The 20,827-nt window shown below is 36.7% G+C and overlaps 2 protein-coding genes across 7 annotated transcripts in view; one reads left to right on the top strand and one right to left on the bottom strand.

Annotated features, from left to right (window-relative positions):
• Positions 1-6,509, bottom strand: part of LOC109426821 (uncharacterized) — a 72,525-nt gene extending 66,016 nt beyond the window's left edge. For 2 of the 6 annotated variants that reach the window (XM_062853505.1, XM_062853506.1), the window contains exon 1: positions 5,933-6,373. In XM_062853505.1, coding sequence (XP_062709489.1) covers positions 5,933-6,038 — 106 coding nt within the window. In that variant the 5' untranslated portion in view covers positions 6,039-6,373. Of the gene's footprint in view, positions 1-5,932 lie in introns of all 6 variants that reach the window. The other 4 variants (XM_029869562.2, XM_029869561.2, XM_062853504.1 and 1 more) reach the window with 4 other exon arrangements.
• LOC109426813 (WD repeat, SAM and U-box domain-containing protein 1) overlaps positions 1-20,827 on the top strand; it is a 398,043-nt gene that overhangs the window by 300,014 nt on the left and 77,202 nt on the right. The window lies entirely within an intron of this gene.

Below are 20,827 nucleotides of genomic sequence, written 5' to 3'. Positions count from 1 at the left end.
ATTTTTTAGCTAAGTTCGGTAAAAACCAGTTGAAAGCTAATAGAACATAGATTATATTACCGCTTCATTTTTGTAAAAATTTCACCTAAAATCATATTCAAAGTTACTTTGACTTATTATCTATTGGATAAGATCGGTTTTGAAATCGGACGCAAATTGGAGGTGATTTTTTTTTACTTTTTCGTTTATTTGGAAGGCTCGGGCGCCACATGGGCATAACTGAGCCGATGTCTTTTGTTTCTACATTGATTTTACATTTTACAATTTATTACTGCCTTAATACTATGTTAGTTTGGCGTGCATATTCAGAATATGCATCTCAAAACCGGTAAAGAAAGCAATTGCTACTGCTAGAGCCATTTCTGACTAATTTTTAAGAGATCTCTGTGAAAAAATACCAAGACAAACTCGTGGAGGCATTCGAGGTTAGCAATGACAGATTGACAAGAAAGTCTAGCGGACACCTAGGTCTGAGAGATCGTAGAGCTGTCCACATATTCCTTAGGTGTTCAACTAATCATCCTTTCCCATCCCTCAGCAGTCGCAAGGAAGTGACCAGGACAGTTCTCGACTATTGAAGGATTGCGTCAGTCATATTTCAAAAACTAGATAACATACATCTCTTGTTTTTTGATATGATATGTTTGATATGTTTTCTCAGTCATTTTATCATATGTAGTAAAATAGTTTAGGGGAGTCGAATACACTCTAAAATTATTTTCCTTAAAATTACACGGAAAATAAAATTTTCCTTGAAAAAAAAATAAAAATAGTTCAACAATAATCATGAAATGTTAAAATGCTTTCATAGCAAAAAATGTGTATCCCAAATAGGCTTCCACTGATTATTTAAAAGTGTGAAGATGTTCAAATATTAAAATTAGAAAAATTAAAAACCTGTAAGTTATTTGTACTGGCAATTTACTTTACAGTTGCACTAACGTAAGAACTGCACGACACACACACAATACGCGGCGTAGTATTCGTTCTGATGATCATTCTACCTATTGACAGTTTGGCCTAATGGTCTTTGGTCAGTAGTCTTTTTACCGTACAAGATGTTTGTGGACCTATGCATGTACTTATGGCATGACTTATGGTCTAGTTACATCGAAATGATTTAAACATTGAATTATTGTGAAAGATTGAAACTGATGACATTTTTATTGGGCTGAAATAAATAAAAAACAAATGTGAATATTCAATCTCTGCTTTCAATTAATTCATAGAAAATATTAAAATAATATATTCTGGGAATTGGTACAGTATTTTCATGTAATTCTGGAAAATGAGATATTTCGACAAAATGTTTTCTGGCGTTTGTCATTCTGGTCGGTTTTCTGGCAAATATTATACAGATAAGGAAAAATCAAATTCCTAAGAAAACAAAACAAAAACTGTGTCAAAATCGATACTTTATTGCCCTTTAATGGCAATTGAGTAATGCGACATTTCTGTTATCTGTAATAACGAGATGTTTGGCCCTAGGCTAGATCATCTCGGGACCCACGCTTGACTTCCCTTGCAACGGAAGAACTAACATTAACTAACATTTGTTAGTTTGTCCGAAATGGGATTCGATCACAGGTCCTTGGCGTGATAGTCACGTGATATAACTATCATACCAGGTCCACTCCACTGACGTAATGCGACATGCACCACACTAAGAATGGCACAATAGATCTAATAACTGGTCGCAGTGACAGATCCGAATTGAAAACATGTGTAAAATACTCGATCAGGATTATAAGAATATCAAACATTTTACACTCCAAATCACAAATTGACCAAACTCGATGCGCCATGATTTGAACTAAGCTTTGTACTTCTTTCTAAAATGGGAAACAAAATTTTAAAAAATCCGAAGACAAAAGTTTTGTTTTCGCCAAAGTGTTTTTGCAAACAATTATTTTGAAAAACTGTAGTTTAGAATCCGACGGTGATATCAATCAAACTCTTTGACTAAAAGTTCTAGGAGATTGATCAGGCTTTATTAAAAAAATGCATTGACCAACAAAATCTTTTGAAGGAGAAATATCTAAAATAGTAAATATGGCATTATTTTTTTTATTTTCATTTATTTTGCTGCAGAAACTTGAAGTTTAAACTCACATATTAACGGCGATGGAGCAAAATGTATGAAAAAGTTTCTGAAGAATCAGCATAGCTGCATGCTCGAAATTTTTTGTTTTGTTTTTGTTTTTTTTTTTTGATATTGGCGATATTCTTTTGTTTCAATTTGTGAAAAAAAAAAGCAAATTTAAACTGGTTTTGAATGATGATGCATCAGAGGTTCACATTGTTAACAAACTGATAAAAAAAATTAAACACAAGGAAGCCTTCAAAGTCCGTTGCAAAGACCACGAGGTCGTTTTATTCATCAGAAATAATTTAACAAAAATGTTTATGTTTATGTTTTCAATCAATCTTTCTGGAACCCTCAGTTTATTAATAGATCCGATTAGATATTTTGAAATTGTTTTTACTTTCCAAATTGATGGAGGGAAAATTTGTTTTATTAATTCTAAATTTTATCTTGAAATATATCAAAAACTCTAACTTTTTTAAGTAAGTTATTAAGACCATTTTTTTATACAAAATCGACCTATGTTTTGAATGTGTACAAATTGTTGCTTCAGAAACTTTTTCATATATTTGTTATTCATCGTATCCCATACCCATAAGAAAAAAAAGTTACTTCAATTAAAAATACATGTTGTTGAAATTTTTAGATTTATTTTGGAATTTTTTAATTGAAAAAAAAAACTGTTGGCCTGTGTATTTTTTTCCTATAAATCTAATCTCCTAGAATTTGTTCTCAGACATTTTTTCGCATCACCTTCGGATCAAAAGCTGCAATTTTTTTCAAAGCAATTGTGCGCGGAAACACTTGGGACCATTAGAAATTACTCGTGGTTAAAAAAATGTATTCGTTCATGCGATTTGATTGAGCTTTAAAAGCTGTTATATCATCATAAAATGTTGAAATATGTAAAACAAGTTTTGTACATTGAATATTTTGACCGTTTGGGTTCGTCGCTTTAATATTTCTTTGCCGTTGAAGTCTTTCAACATGCAGCAATCTAAAAGGCTGTTCATCGAACTTGCTTGGCAGCAAAATCATTTAGGTGGTTGTTCGCATGATGTTAGAGTATAAACATGATAAGCTGCGATGATTTTTTTGTAGTACATACTATAATAATTTACTGAGAATTTTGTGACGAAATTCTTCAGTATTTCAGGATCATTAATGAAACGCTGGGTCAATGAAATAAAAAATACGTTTAGCGCGTTGCTCGTTTCGAAAGAGAAAGCAGATGCCATCTAAAACCCCTAGTATGACCAACACTAACAAAATTCTTAATCCAGTATTTATTAGCAAAACGATGTAGTGTATCTCTACTTACTAAAACGGGTATGATTTGACCAGATGGCTGGCGTTAAATCATAGGGGATCAAGTAACAAAATTGATTTAAATGCGATTTTAAGACATTCCATCAAGAATTATATTGGCTAGGTACATGCCATTTGTACCCGATTTGCCTAATGTTACATTTCACGATAGTTATTGCACAATTTCATTTTGATTGATCTGTAAAAATGGATAATAGTGTGCAGAATGGATCAAATGCTTGATTTCAACAGAATTGAAAAAAAAATGTTTAGGTTGAAATCACTAAAATGAAGTATGTTCCCGAATTTTATGACTCCTCAACGAATTTTCTAATGATTTTGATCAAATGAACCCGTGAAAATCCAGATCATTGTGTTGAAGCTTTTTGCATGCAGACAGAGTTAACAATGTGGCTCGGAGATCAACAAGTTGAAATTACCTACCTATATGATAGGGTGCAGGAGAGCAACCATGCTATAAGAACGTGCTTTTTGTTCGCTTAATGTTTACTGTTGATTTGCGTCGTAAAATGTTAAAAAAAAAAATAACCAAAACCAATTGAGGCACAATAGCTTTAACTTATGTATTAGCGTGGGTCATCGGAACCGTTTTCTCAGATCAAAGTTTTTTTTTGGTTCTGTTTCGGGTCCTGAGTATCTGTGCAAAATTTGAACACGATCGGTTGCGTCTACACTTTGCGCATCGCAATTGAAATTTGGGAATGCTAAAAGTTGTGTTTTCTCATGTAAAATCCTATACAAACTTCAAACGCCATCCGCAAAACGTAGACATAACCGATCGTGCCCAAATTTTGCACACTTATTTGGGTTCTGAAATGGGGTCAAAAAAGCTTTGATCTGATGGGATACTATTGAATTTTTCATTTTTCCATATAAACGATGACCCACTCTATGCTTAGCCAATTACCAAATAGTCTTCACATTAAGGCAAAGACTGAACAAATATTTGTAAACATTTAATAACAAGAATGACCCCACAACGAATTGTGGGTTCCTTCTTCGGAAGTGAACGCGTGCGCTGTGTCCCGATAAAAACTAGCCTAGGGATACACATTTTGTCAAAAAAAAAAAAAAATAAGGCCGGGTTCTTGGCCGATGATAATATTATTTTTACTCTATGTTCGAGACTGTCATCAAACACGAGGGGAGGGGGTGTGAATTTGGTTGGTTAAAAAATAAATATGGAACAAAATATAAAAACAAAAAAATAAGTTAAACTATTGACAAATTAAAAATTACACTCAATATTAACAAAATATTCTTCAATCACCGTAAAAATGTAATTTAATCCGGGAGCGGTCGCGTCGTGTACACGCACCATGAGAAAAGCACGCTCATGCGACTGCTCGAGGGTTAAAAGTAATGTTTCTATTGCAAATGGAGTCAATATTTGCTAAAATGTGTGCTTTACAAAAAAAACAGGAAAATTGCCAAACAAGTCTGTATAGAGTGCTGATTCACTAGGTGTTTAGAGCACTGATCGATTATAGTGTAGAATTGGTTATTATTAAAATATACGTTAATGAAAAAACTGACTTTGTTGTTTTTGATGCCATATAAACTAACTTCTAACAAAAGTAATAAAAAAAAAACTGTACAAAAAGCATTTAAATACTTTGTTTTGAGTAGGATGAAAATTGGAGCACTACAGTGGAACGGTAATTCCAATAAAAATAGAAAAAAGCAAATTTGCAATAGTAACCCAGATTTGAAAATGTTTACTTCAGCATTTGTACAAAAAACCGATGCCAAATTGGAAAATGATTAATTGTGCATTAAGGTCCAATTGAATATGTAAAACAAAAAAAAAAAACACTCTCCTGCAAAATAAACCAGAACGACCAAAAAGAATGTCTGCTACATTGTTGGGTAGTTCAGTAATTGCATAGACATGAGGTCTTCTCAAACATAAGGATCCAGAGACATAATGATCAAATACTAGCATTCTGAATTGCAAATCTCCTCCAGGAAACTGTTTCATGTTGACCAATCGTTCATTGCCCATTCTCAACACAGCTAATGATATGTGGTCAATGATATTGCATAACAATAACCACGATAATGAGAGTATCACTAATCTGCTAACAGTACCATTAACCGCTGCAAAAACAGTGACCATTTTTCATCCACTCGTTCCGACGTTGAATAGTTTCCCCTATATTTCATGTTTCTCTTTCCAGCCTCTCCAAATCACTCAACCATCCCAACACTTGACTTGTTTACATACTCTTGGGCCACATTGTGCAACGAATCATCTTCACCTCGCGGCGTTTTACTCATCATAACTCGCGCTGGACCCGTGCACTTCCCCAGCAGCAACAGCAGATATAGTACATAATTTAGATTTTTTTGTGTCCCTTGTAGTCCGACGCCACCGCCGCAACACAGACAACTTTGTTGTTGGCACTTATGCTGTAAATCTCACACTTTGCTGATCACCCATTCCGAGCTCTATTAGTAACAGTTTGATATCTCGCTCGCTAGTCCACCCGTAGGAGATAAGCACATTTTTCTTACCTTTATGTTCCGCTTTCATGGTTTGTGCCAGAGACATGCCGGTGGACAACGCCAGGCACGGCAGCAGTAGCCGCCACACCACCAGCGACGGTCGTTTTCTTATCATAATTTCACTGGGCTTCACTTTCCACCGGACGAATTAAATAATAATATTGTTCCACACTGCACGGGGCTTTCGCGCAGAGACACTTGAAACTAATCCGGACACCCCCGCACACTTTTGGCCTCTGGCACCACCAGGCGTCGGTACTGTCTGTCACACGGAAGCAGCAAAAACACACTAATCTGTCTCTTCACGCCGCGGCTGGTCAATTTCTCCGAGGTGGAGGAGGTTGCTCTCTCTCACACCGCAACCGGACACAACGTTACCGATTCAAGATCAAGGTGATATTAAGCGCGATTTCTTCCCAACATTCAGTTTTATACCACCGGTGCAACCGCCGCTAACATGCGAGCCGAGTGAGTATGGAGTTGCGCTGGCGCTGGTACGTGAGAGTCGGGTTTTTGCAAAAAGCTGCACGAGCTGGTTGCAGTTTGGGGCTCACCGCGATGCGATGGGTTCGTTTCAAACACATGCGACGACGACGACAACGACTGCAGCTTGCTGCCGCTGATGATGATCGAGTCCGCCTGATCGGGTCCCATATGGATTGCTTGCACGTCTACTCCACTTGCGGAGTCTTCGATCGCCGTAGTAAGGATGACTCGATACAGTGGCGTGCGCCGGAAAGGAAGTGAGTGGAAAGTTGGTTTGGAATTTTGTTGGAAGTAGAACGATGTTCTGGATTGGTCGCTGGGGCTGTATGTATGTTCTTCTGAGTCAAGTTGTCATGAAGAGTGCCAGGGCAGTTGGATTTAATCATATTCAATGTGGAAGATTATATTACTCGCTTTAATCCGTTTATTATAAGGTTAATTCCGGAAAAAATGAAATGGAAATGATTTCCAAGACATTATCTACCGTTGGAGGAATAAAAAAGTAGTATCTTCTTGATCTGGAATCTTTCACTGGGCTTTACTTTTCATCGGACGCATTAATTATTAATTGTTCACTGAATAACAAAAATCATGAAAGAATTTGTGGAGTAACTCCTATAGGAATTTCTGAAGGAAAAACCTTAAGATTTTCCTAGAGACGTGCGTGACGGAATTTTTTTAAGATTTCCTAAGGAAATCCGTGCAGGAATTTCTGAAAAAATAATTTATAGACATTTTTTGAACTTCTGAAAGAATCTTGGGAAGGTGTAATGAAGGAATTGCTGGAGTAATTTCTTAAAAGAATCGTGGAATCGTAGAAAATGAATCTCTGCTGGAGGGATTTCTGAAAAAAATCATGGGGCAGTTTGGAAGGAATCCAAAGATTTTTCAGGACCTTCTGAATCTTCAGAAATTCTCTATGAAATTTTTAGAGGACCTTCCCAATGAATCCCGTTAATGAGTTTCTTAAGGAATCCGGGAGGAGTTTCTGAATGAATCTTTGGGCGAATTTCTAAAAAAACCTAATTATTCCATCTAGCATTTCTCGTGCTTTCAAACCCCCATTTTAACAAGTATCGTGTTGTTCTTTGCTGTGCATGCATTGCTCATGTAAGGGATGAGTATCTCAGCATACAGGGGATAAACAAAGTGATCGGGACAAGCAGAATTTTCACTTTTCAAAAAATGTTCAACTAGCTGTAACTTTTCGAAAAGTGCATCAAAAATTCTCAAATTTTTACTGTGAGTGCATCAACTAGTTGTGCATCAGTGGTTCAAATTTGAAAAAGATCGGACCATTCTCCACAATGTTATAGAGATTCTTGAAAAAGGTAAAATTATCCGATAGCCAACTTTGAGCTGTTATATCTCCAGATTCAATGAACCGATTGAAATGAAATTTTGACCATTTATGACTTATATAATGAACTCTGGAAAACATTTGACTTAACTTGAAATTTTTAGCAAGAGACATAATTATAGCGATTTTAATTTTTTCACGATTTTTTTTAGTAAATTGGTCCATTTTTAATATGCATTCTATAACTTTTCCAATTTATTGGTAGCTATGTTGTTATTTTCCTTTAAAACACATATAAGTCAATTAGAGGAAAAATAAATGAACTATAATTTGCATCTTGAATTTTGAAACGATGTTGATATTTTGGAAAATTTGGTGTTTTATTAGAAAAATAATCTAATCGTTATAATTTTCTTCCGTGTTAAAAATATTAAATTAAGTCAATGGTTTTTCATAGCTCATCATATAAGTCATAAATGGTCAAAATTTCATTTCAATCGGTTCATTAAATCCGGAGATATAACAGCTCAAAGTTGGCTATCGAATAATTTTACCTTTTTCAAGAATCTTTTTAACTTCGTGGAGAATGGCCCGATCTTTTCTAATTTTGGACCACTGATACACATCTAGTTGCTGAACTTACAGTAAAAATTTGAGAATATTTGATGCACTTTTCGAAAAGTTACAGCTAGTTGAACACATTTTGAAAAGTGAAAATTTTGCCTGTCCCGATCATTTTGTCTATCCCCTGTAATCTATCGCGTTCGCGAGTGTCTCGCTTGAAAAACAAAACAATAGATGCGCGGGTGTTAAGTATTCAGTATTGTGTTGTTCTTGGCTGTGCAGGTGAGTTTCGGAAAGTAGAGTCGTACGATTGTATCAGTTTTGGTGATAGGTCGACGGATGCTCAAGTGAATAATTGATGATCGGTGAGCTTGTTCCTTGGGTTTCTTTGAAAAACGCAGTAAATGTATCTATTAGTTTAAAATCATCCTTCATATATTTACTCTACAAGAACTGCAAAGTTCGTCACTTCAAATGTCAGCCAAATTTTGTTTTATTTTATATAAATTCTCCTGTATTGCTGCCCACCAGGCCTGGATTAAGAATAGTGGGGGCCCGGGGCCGAAGCGGATTTGGAGGCCCTTCGGAGGTACAAATGCCATGAGCAAATAAGTTTTTCTTGCAAGAGCGATTTTTGCGAGGCCCCCTAAAATGTGGGGGCCTGGGGCTCTGGCCCCCCCGACCCCCTCTTAGATTCGGCCCTGCTGGTCACACTGATTTGATCCGTCATTATGCGCCAGTATTTTGCCTAAGCTTGTGCGGTCCGTCACTGTTAGTGTCGGCACAAAGTATTGTTTCAATATATCCATTTCATGGCAAGTAGCATATTGGTTCACCATTCCTTTCAATTGCGAGGTGACGCAAAATCTTTTTCATTCCATAAATTTTCATTTGAAATTTGCACCATTCTTCCAAATTGTGAGGTAACACATTTGTGTGTATACTAGCGTGGTTCAAAAAATCGTGTTTGCTCCACAGCGCTTATTCGATTGTTTTTCATTCAACGTTGCATTTCCCCAAGTGCCATAGAGGATTACTTGACCCTTGGTACTGCTAGGCTACTCTATCAGCTACAACTTTGCCGAAGACCGCATTCAAATCGCACGCCTCATTAATTAGTTATCGATTTGTATCCAACTGGACAAACTTTAGCAATGATCCTCCAGCTTCCCAGCAGGCAACATTGCTGCATATGGCACCAAAGATAGCACACTGAAATCATGGCTACTATGTTTCACTGCAAAATGCAGTGATGCCCACCATTTAGTAATTCGATAACCCAATTGGGCCAAATTTGTGCTCATCTCCACTGGTTTCCGAGATATTTGTAAAAAATATCATATTTTGGTATCCAACCCAAAATATACCAAAATACGACATTTTTTTTTCAAATATATCGCTATTTTGAGCACAAATTTGGCCCAACTGGGTTCTAGAATCACCGATCTAGCCTATAAATGTTATGTTTGAATAATTAAATTTGAAATGTTTTTTGAAAGTTTGTTCTAGCAAAAATTTCACTTAAACCCTTTGCGCCACCCTTAAATATCAACCGAAATCGCTCATTTTTGTACAGCTCACTTATTTCGACTAGTAGATCACTTTCCACTTGGGAAATCATATTTCGGAGAGATTTTTTAAAATTAGCCCCACCCTAATATATACTCATATTGAATGATTTGTTTGCCTTAAACTTCCCTAAACAGCCATCGTTTTGAATTTGGAGTCGTCATCTTGGATTTTAGACTGTCATCTTGGTTATTTTGGTCGTTGTTTTTGGAATCAGGTGTCCTATTTTGGGCACTTTTCTGCTATAACTCAGCCAATTCTGAACCAATTGACACAATTTTCGTAACGCGATGAGATACGTATACTATCTAGTCGTGCACAAAATTTCAAGTCAATTGGTTGGGAATTGACTGAGTTATAGCGAAGAGTGCCCAAAATACCGGCCGTTGCCCAAGTGGTTCGCTACCCTATAATATGGGTTTTAGAGCCTTAAACTCTATTGAACAGCCGCACAGTGCTGCGAATGTATGGAACTGCAGGACAAAAATCATAACTAACTAACGTACCATACATTTTTTCTCAATGGTGTCTTCGGTGAAGTTGACAAACTTGATAAAAGCTACAATTTGAAGAAATGTCTTATGCATAATTCATAATCGCATAAGTGTCTTAAACGCCAATTTATTTTAATCTAGCTGTTTTTTTTCTAGAATGCAGTTCAGGCAACTGTATAAACATACAGATCATAATAAATAGGTATTGCAAGAATGACTTATTCACCAAACTTTATTCTCAACGAACATTTTGTTTCTTGAAGGTTGTGCGTTTGGTCATTTTTTGTCCAGTTGCATACTTTAAAAATGGAGAAATCGTTGAAGTTTACCCTCAAATTCTTCGTAGAAATCAGCAGTTTCATAAGGAAACGAGGGAACAATGTAAACTGATACACTTTTCGTTTGAATGGATCAGAAAAGAACACTTGATCAAAAATATCATTGATTTTGATTATAAATACATCACTCGAAAGAAGCTCGATTACTAACAAATTAGCAAATAAAAGCAGCTGGAGTCGAATTTAGTATTCAGCGGGCACTATAAAGAAAACATGGTGAAAATTCAGAGAGGTCTTTTGAGGTCATTTTTTGTTTCATCAATTTTGTTGCCGAAGGGTAGAGCGAATGGTGGTGGGCTGAAATTCTTTCAGCAAATCAAAACTTTCCAGATTTGTGGATAAGCTAAAGCTAAAACAAATTATTTATTAATTCATCTGCAGTAAGAAATAGTATATGCATATTACAATTTTTCAGTGTAACCGGTATTTTCGCCCTATCATCCAGTTTGGCAAACGTCAGTTGGCATCGGCTTTGCCGGATCTATATAGTGTTAACCGCAGACTGATTTAATGACACTTCATTAATATCCAACTTCATGGCTCAAATGTTACATGTTTCTACTTACTTATTATACACTATTATTTTGGAAATAGTTTGTTATTCTAATTTATTCTCGCCACCTAGTGATGTGACTTCTAGTGGCATACGTTTTCACAGAACTACTTTCTTCTCCTTATTCTCATTCTTATTCTAGACCACTATAGAAACTTGGTTCCCACTTAGCGGTTTGTATACGCAAAAATACAGTCGCGAAATGCTATCGCAACAAATTTGAATTTTGGGGTCGTTTTTCCTAAGTGCCATATAGTACTTACATTATAACATTTTATTTTCACAAATATCAAAACATTTTGCCGTGCTAAACGATAAAAATTGATTCTACTGATGTGTTGTAGACCTTCCATTTAGATTTTCACTGAAAACTTAAACGTTTAATGATGTTGAGCTAGGCCAAAGATGAATCTGTTTTATAAAATATAATTTTTCTATGGACCACGAAAACACTGTTTGGTAATCTAGATTTTTTTGGTATAATAAACACGATCTTCAAGCTTAAAGTAATCTAACAACATACTTCAAGCATGTATGAACATCACGGCATACTAGATTGAACAAAATTTTGAAGTCGATTTTTTCACTTTTGTCTATGAGGCGCAGCACTGTGAGCCGCCATCTTGAATTTTGGGCCAACATCGTGGAATTTCTTGTCTCCAGTGTTGATTTCCGCGCAAAATTCGTCAACCATACTAAAGATTACAAAAATCGGCGCAGTTTGATGTGTCGCATGATGGGGTTTGGTTTAGTTTTGTATACGGACAGTTCTACCGGTGCTGGTCCGGATCACTGAAATGGCCGTAACTTCAGAACTCCTTGACCGATCCGGACCATTTTTAATAGCAAACAATGCGGTAAAATTTCGGTTCGATTCGTGCTAAAATCCTAGAAATCGGCCAATAGGAAGTGCTTTGAAAATGAGTTATCTTTTTTGTATCCAAACATGCATACACACATACAGACATCATCTCAATCTGTCGAACTGAGTTGATTGGTATGTACAGGGGGTGGCCAAAATGTTTGGGATAGGCAACTTTTTTTTTCTCAAAAAAGTTCAACATTCTGTAACTTTTCATAGAGTGCATCAAAAATTCTGAAATTTTGATTGTTTGTCAACCAATTATATGTGCATCATTGGTACAAATTTGAGCTCGATTGATTAATATTTCGCGAAGCTAGAGCCGTTTTCGTAAAACACTATTTTTTAAACAGCTTATTTTTGAACGGTCATAACTCAGAAACCAGAGAACCGAATTGATTGAAATTTCGTACGTTTATCAACAATACATTAGTTCTTCACAAGTTATTAAAACATAGATATTTTTTAACATTTAAAAAAGTTATCATGGATTGACACTTTCTGGTTCTTCCTCGAAAAAATGTAATATTTTTACATCAATGACATTAACTTTTAGTTTTGATATCCAGAGACTTTCTACTTCTGTTCTCAAGATATCCCTAATAATATATATTAAAGCATTTTTGGATTGAAGGAAGAACACATTTAGTAATTTTTGTGTGGTATTGTAAATTTGACTTATTTTGTTCTGTATGGGTGAAAATGTCAAACCGATATAACTTTATTCGTCGTGAGAAAATATTACATTTTATAATGTCGCATCAAGTATCTATATATTGTTGATGACCGTTTAAAATTTCATTCGATTCGGTTTACTGGATATGGAGATATGACAGCTTAAAAATTGGTTGTCTAAAATATTGTGTTTTACGATAACGCTTCCAGCTTCGCGAAAAATTAACCAATCGAGCCCAAATTTTTACCAATGATGCACATATTATAGATTGACAAACAATCACAATTTGAGAATTTTTGATGCACTCTATGAAAAGTTACAGCATGTTGAACTTTTTTGTGAGAGAAAAAAAGTTGCCTATTCCATACATTTTGGCCACCTCCTGTATATGTGACTTGACCATCCGAGCCTTTTATCGCTTTTTGAGTGCCTTTTATTCGTTTTTTGAGTGAACATATAGCCTTTCACTACATTTTGGTGTACGAGTAAGGCGACACTTTGGAAGATTTTGTGAAGATATACTTAAGCATTTCTATTTTTCTGATAAATGTTGATGAATATCCACAAGAATCTTCGGAGGAATTTCTGCAAAAGTCGTTGGAAAATTTTCTGGAGGAATCACAACAGGAAATTGTGAAGGAAACTCTGAACTAATTTTTGAAGAAAACTCTGGAGGAATTTTTCAAGTCCATGGAAGAATTACTTGGATAAATTTTTGGGTGAATCTCTAGAGAATTGCATGAATAAATTCTTGGAGAAATATTTCTCGAGTGATCTCTGGAGGATTTTCTAAAGGAATCTGTGGAATCTTGAAGCAATTTGTAAAGGAACTTATTAAGGAATTTTTAGAAGAATGTCTTCTCTGAAAGCAAACCTTAATCACAGCAGCAGATACTTAAGGTGTTCCTGAATATTTTTTTAAAGAAATCAATGAAGGTTTTCCAATGGTATCCTTAAAAATAAACTGGAAAAATCTCTAAATAATAAAAAAAACTGGAGGAATTCCTTAAAAAAATGAATCATTTAGGGATTTTGTTAAGCAATCTATTCCCTGGAAGAGATTTTGAAAGAAAAAAAAACTCTGGAGAATGTTTCCGATTGCATCCTTGAAAGATTTTATAAAATACAGGGTGCGACAGGAAAAAATGCGAAAAGTTCAAGGCGCTATCACACGTTAAAAATGGGACATATATGACTATTTTTTTCAAGACAGTGTATCAGTCCATGTCTATATTATAGCACTACAAAATAAAAATGAACATATTTGATTTTTAACATGTGATAATGCAAGCCTCAAAAGTGGGTGTCGATAAACTGCGCGCCCAAAGGTCATAAGAGAAAATGGCTAAATTAGTAAAAAATAGCTTTAATTCGATGAATAAACAGGCCATACTAATCCTGAGCCATGTTGTTTCACATATCAGATTAAATAAGCACATATATTTTATGATATTGTAGAGAAAATATAAATTTTTGTTTCATCACATATGAAATTTATACAGGTCGCGTACATTTTAGTGGTTTGAAAATTCTGATTGTCTTCAGCTTCAGGCACCGTCTTGTGAAGGTCAGTGACCAAAATGGGATTTTTTTTAAACAGAAAATTGGCCTGTTAGAGATCGTGGAACATTGAAACATTAATTGGTTAACGTAAAATGGACAAAAATGAGGCTTGAATTTGGATCTCTGAAAGGAACTACTAGTGGAATTTATAAACACATTTCAGGAAAAGTTTCTGAAAGAAAGAATCCCTAGAATTTTTTCTAAAGGAATATTTGTTGAAATTTCTGGAATCCTGAACATCTGATTTTTTGAAGGAATCACTGGAGGAATTTCTGAAGAAATCCTTGGTAGATTTTTCGAAAAGGCTCTGGAGGATTTTTTAAATTAATCCATGGAAAATTTTATGAGGATATCTCCATGAAAGATTTTCTAGGGTAACCCTTAAAAAAAGGTGTGAAAGAATCCCAAGCAAGTTTACTTTGCTAGACGAATTTTATTAGCATACTCTGGAGCAATTTTAGTAGGAATTCCGGATAAATTGAAAGGAATTCACATCACACATCACACATCAAGGAGCAGCTTTACATGGAAGATTTTCTATAGGAGTTCTTGGAGAAACCTGGAAAGGAATTTCTGATGGATGATTCCCAAACAATACACATGTAATATAAGAGTTACGGCAGCGCAAGTTTTGACTGTATTATAGAAGTTTTTTTTATCTGTATTAACGATATGTTTAGCCCTAGGCTAGTTTTTCTCGGGACCCACACTTTACTTCCCTTCCGAAGGAAGAACTCACATCTTGTGAGTTTGTCGAGAGTGGGGTTCGATCCCAGGTCCTCGGCGTGATAGTCAAGTGTTCTAACCATCACACCAGGTCCGCTCCACAATTATAGAAGTTAACTGAACATAATTCTAGCATTGTGTTAGAATAACGTCAAATTAACATCTATACCACCAAAATTCGCGCTGCCGCTGCTATTCAAGTAATCCCTAGAATATTTAATATCTTAATGAAACTTTTATAAAATTTTCGAAAGAATTTTTGGAAAATTTTGTCAAGGAATTCCTGGAATTATTTCTGAAAGAATTTCCAAAAGAAACGCTGAAGTATTCCATGGTAGAATTGAAAAAATATGTACCTATATGGAAGATGTTGCACAATGTCTAAATCTAGATTATTATCGAACTTTCATGTACTTCGGATTTTTCTTTGAAAATGATCAGTATTTGGACTATATTTCCATAATCGGAGGACTAGAAAATATTCTATCCGGGAAAATTTTCCCATACATTTTGTATGGGTCGTTTTTCGGCTCAAAACTGTACTTAACCCGGGAGCGGTCGCGTCGTGTACTGAATACACGCACGCACCACGAAAAAATCTCGCTCTAGGTACACAGCGTATACGCGGTGTCGCTGAGGGTGGCCAAAGACGTGACTGCTCGAGGGTTAATGAATTTTAGTATGAAAAATAGCCAAAAACTTATCTAAATCAAAATTTCCCCGATGGAATTTTTTCAAACTTTCCAATTCCAATTCCAAAAAAAAGCTGACATTCTCTGAAGAAACATCCGAGGTACATGAAAGTTCGATAAAAATTGAAATTTTGACTCCGTGTGTTGTGGGAGAGAAGGGAAATTCCAATGAAGATTCGTGTAACATCTTAAGGAGCGTCCAAGCTGCTTAGGAGGCTTACAATGAGGCTTGCTGGAACTTTTGTGCCAAGTTCCTGCAAGGCTCACTGTTAGCCTCTTAAGCAGCCAGGAAGTTCCATTTGAAACTTTGTTTGAACTTCGTAGAACTTGTCGTGCATGGGAAGTGGAACTTTTGGTTACTTGGGTTTATTTCGTTTTTACGCCTATTCAGCTGGGTCTAAGGGGCGACTTCCCCATTACTCGACGTCACACACTCGATTAAGTCACACACAAGGCGGTAGCTCTCTGATACCTACAATTTGGGACGGGCCGGCCTTTTCAGGCAGACCCTTCCGAGTCAGTCTTGCGGTACGGCTAGTTTAGGGCCCGACTCACGGGCTTTTGGTATTCTCTTGTTTCGGGGTTAATACTCTCTTGACCTTGTAGGTGTCACCGGGGAGCTCATTCCCCGATAGCAGTCTCGCGTGCTTCTGTTACTGTTTTGAGTATGCAGTCGCATTTAGTCTTTGTCGGACGGCTCGCGATTGTGAAGGCCTCATTCAACCCATTTGGTAAATACCTTCAGCTTCACTCTGCTGCTGCCAATGTTGCCATGAGCTATTCTCGTGGTCTTCAGACTCTAGTTTAATTTAAAAACACTTCACTAATACTTTACTTTTGCAAAAGAAAATAAAAAATGAATAACTCTTTTAAAGAAAAACTAGAAAGGACGAGCAAATTCCTTTTAATTCTACTACTGTGCTTATCTTCGGACAGATAGGCCTATTTCGTCTGTGACTTACAGACTTCTTCAGTGTCAAGTGCTCGACTGAAGAAAACCTCGCATTCGTTGTGGTATTTATACTAGGAGTGTATGTGTAGGTACGTGTGTGGGTAAAAGTGTAGGTATAAAAATGTAGGTACAAAATTGTAGGTACAAAATTGTAGGTACATATTTGTAAAAAAGGGGGGTGTATCTGCCTGTTAGAAAACAGGGTGTCAATAAGATACCTAAAGCTAGGAAAATTCCTACCGATTTGGTAGGTAGTCAATTGGTGTTTGTTGTGTTATTTTTTTTTTTTTTTTTTTTTTTTTTTTTTTTTTTTTTTTTTTTTTTGCCGATTTGGTAGGTAGTCAATTTGTGTTTTGTGTATTGTGTAATGTTTTGTGTGTGTTAGGTAAAAATTTAAACAGCCACGTGTACCCATTGCCCTGATCCTTGTTAAGTAGTTTTTTATTGTTTTGTTTGTAAATTTCTAAACTTTCTGCAACATCAAGTTTCCATGGGTTTGTAATGTGTCTTAAGAGTTTAATATTTGAAGTATTCATAAAATGTCCTTCATTGAAAATATGTTCAGCAACTTTAGATTTAAAATGATGAATGAGTCCCTTGTCTGTGTCTTTGTGTGCTTTTGATACTTCCGTTATGTGTTCTTTAAATCGTGTGTTGAGTGTGCGTTTTGTTTGTCCTATGTATATTTTGTCACAGTGATTACATGTTACTTTGTAAACACCAGATTTTGTTAAGTTGTCCAACGGGTCTTTCGTAGATCCTAAGAGAGTTTGAAGTTGGTTAGCTTTGCTTGTGAAAACTAATTCAAAACCAAACTTTCTGAGAATTGGTCGGAGTTTTTTGGTGTCATTGTTGTAGTTCACAGTTATCCGTTTAAGTGTAGGTTCTGTCCGTGTCAGTGTAGTCAAAGAACGTCTGTATTGTTGTTGTGTCTTTTTGTTGATGATCTGTTGTATTGTTTGTTTTGTGTAACCGTTCAACTGTGCAGTCAGAACTCGTGGTCTTGTTTTGCCACTAACTTTGACTGCTGGTGTTCCAGAAAGTTCTGTTTGAGGTCGGTTCTCCATACTCTTCGAGGACGCAAAGTCGGTTATCACGTCCAGCTCTTGTGTTACCACTACCAAAGCAGAAAACCCTTCACAGTTCTTGTGGGCATCTCTCGTCAGCCACCCTCTGTCCATTACTTTTCTCGGCATGCCAGCTCGGATTGTAATGGAATTCCTAACACTTGCTCTACAGTCTACACGTACTGAGAGGATGAAAGGTCGTCTCTGGAATCTTAAATTGATGGTGTCGACTAATGAACGAAACCAACCCAAGTCCTATAGGTTTGCAAACGATTCTTCCGATTGCTTTGTATAGCCAGACAGGACGTTGAGAGGTTTTGATCGGAGAGCCTTTAGAATCTACAAACGTAAAGTGCAGCGAACAATACTCGGCAGTAAAGTGGATGATGGCATCTGGCGGCGTGGCACGAACTACGAATAATACAATTATTGTACAAAGTTTTTAAAGGGATGGGTGTAATGAAGCGAATAAAACACGGTAGGTTGTAGTAGGCTGGGCACGTAGCTCGTATGCAGGAGGTACGGCAAGCTAAAATCATATGCACCAGATAATCTGGAAGGAACCGCCGGCTTCGTGGCAAGCCGTGAAACGTTGGCAATTTGCAGTTGAAGAGGGCCCAAGGACTCTAAACTTTTGGGACGACTGGAAGTGATTAGCCTAGGACCGAGACCAGTGCAGGTGAATGCTTTATTAGTGGAGCGGACCTGGTGTGATGGCTAGAACACTTGACTATCACGCCGAGGACCTGGGATCGAATCCCACTCCCGACAAACTCACAAAAAATGGTGGTTCTTCTTTCGGAAGGGAAGTAAAGCGTGGGTCCCGAGATGAACTAGCGTAGGGCTAAAAATCTCGTTAACCCGTAAACACCCGGGACGATCTACTTTTGGTAAAAATGCAATATCTTCTTTGTTAAAAAACATTTTACCCCGGATTTTTTTTTTAAGTCAAGGGGAATAGTTGTGCTAAGAAATGCATGGTACCTCCCCCCTTTGCACCCTCCCCCCTTTTGCAGGGAGCCGAAAATACGTGGCTTTTTTTTTGTATTTTTTATAAATTCTGCATGTTTTTGCTCAAATTTCATCGTTTTGCTAATCATCAATAGTTTTCACTGATCCTAGACATGCAATGTATTGCTACCCATCATAGTCTGTTGAAGTTTTGATCCCAGAGCTATTCTAAGGCCTCCAAAATACTCCGAAGTTTGTGACACAAATGTAACATTCTCAGCCAAATTTTATGCACGATGAATGATCACAGAACATAGTCTACGGTACTCAAAAAGCCTCAAAGCACCCCTAGAAAATTCACGGTACATGACTTGGGTGATCTAGGTCATCCAAACTACTCTGGAATTCATTTTCTTAAGATCTGAAATATCTATCATCGTTTGTGTTCACTCTGTTCAAGAAATTTAGTCACGTTGATGTTCATTAGACCTCACTATGAGCAACTTGATATTGTGGTAGTTGGACATTCCGTGAAATACAAATGGCCTCCAATACACTTTGAAGTTTGGGTTACGATATCTACATACTGTATCATGCTTTAGTTGTGAAAAATATTCGTGGAATGTAGTCTATACTGATGATGGAACCTAAGTGCACATCTATAATGCTTTTGGTACATTCATGGGATATTCCAGGCTTTCCAAACTATTCTGGAGTTAGGAACATCAAGGCCTACAGGCTCTACTCTTGTTTTTCTTCACTCTAACGGCATAATTCTTTCACGATTGTGTCTGTTGCACCTTATTATATTACGAGTATCTCTATTTGTTGTTATTTGGGTGTCTGCTGGCCATACAAATGGACCCAATGTATTTTGAAGTATGAGTCGCAATATCTGTAAAACTTGGGATATTTTTATTGTAGTGAATGCTCGCGGAATATAATCTCCGTTACTCCACAGAGTACAATTCTGATAACTTAGCAACAGTCACTTGGTGATCTAGGTCATCCAAACTGTTCCTGAGTTGAGACTTTCAAGCTCTACCAGCTCTACTCTTGTGTCTCTTTACTTTATCGATGTAATTCTTCCACGATTTCCTCTGTTGTATCTCATAATATGTTGAGTATTTCTTTGTGTTCTTTGTGCATCCACTGACATACAAATGATCTTTATGGTATTTGGAAGAGTCGGAAATTACCCAAGAATTCCTCTAGGCGTTCCTCTGAAATTCCTCCAGAAGTCCCTCAGAAGTTCATCGCGATATTCTCCGAGAACATCTACGAGTTCCTAGGGAATGCCTCAGGACTTCCCGGAAAATTATTCAGGAGTTTCCCAGCAGTTTCTCGAAAATTTCATCAGGAGCTATGCTAGAATTCCTTCAGGAATTCCTCAGGAATTACTTCAAGAACTTTTCGAAAAATTCTGCAAGAGTTCCTCGGGGATTCCTCCAGAAATTCCCCGAAGAATCCACGGGAGTCTCCCAAAGATGTCGCCAGGCATTCCTTTAAAACTTCTCAAGGAAATTTTCTCAAGAGTTCCTCCAGAAATTTCTCCTGGAATTCCTCCAGGAAGTTTTCCAGGGATTCCTCCAGGAATTTCCCTAGGAATTTCTCCAGGGATTTCTCTAGAAATTCTTCTAGAGATTCCTTAAAGGATTCCATCAGGAATACCTCCAGAGATTCCTTCGTAAATTCCTCCATGGACTCATCAAGGAATTCATTCAGGTATTCCTCCAGGAATAACTATCCGCTCCTTCAGTAATTCATCCAAGTTTTCCACCAACAACTAATCCAGGGATTTCTTCAGTATTCTAGGGATTCTTCCAGAAATTCTTCCAGGGATTCCTCCAGAGTTTCCTCCAGAAACTTTTCCAGGGAATACTTCAGGAATTTCTCCAGGGAATTTTTTCGGGTTTCCCGGCTAATTTCTCCAGAAATTCCTCCAGGAATTTATTTCGGAATAACTGCTGATTTATCTATGAATTCATCAATGGATTCCTTTAGAAATATTTCCAGGAGTTCCTCCAGGAATATCTCCAGGAATTCCTCCACAAAATTATCCCAGTATACCTCCAGCAATTCCAACAGGGGTTCTTCCCGGAATTCCTCAC

The sequence above is a fragment of the Aedes albopictus genome, chromosome 2, assembly GCF_035046485.1.
Source record: "Aedes albopictus strain Foshan chromosome 2, AalbF5, whole genome shotgun sequence".
NCBI lineage: Eukaryota > Metazoa > Arthropoda > Insecta > Diptera > Culicidae > Aedes > Aedes albopictus.
Note: the sequence above shows the minus strand (reverse complement) of the source record. Positions and strands in the feature narration are given on the sequence as shown.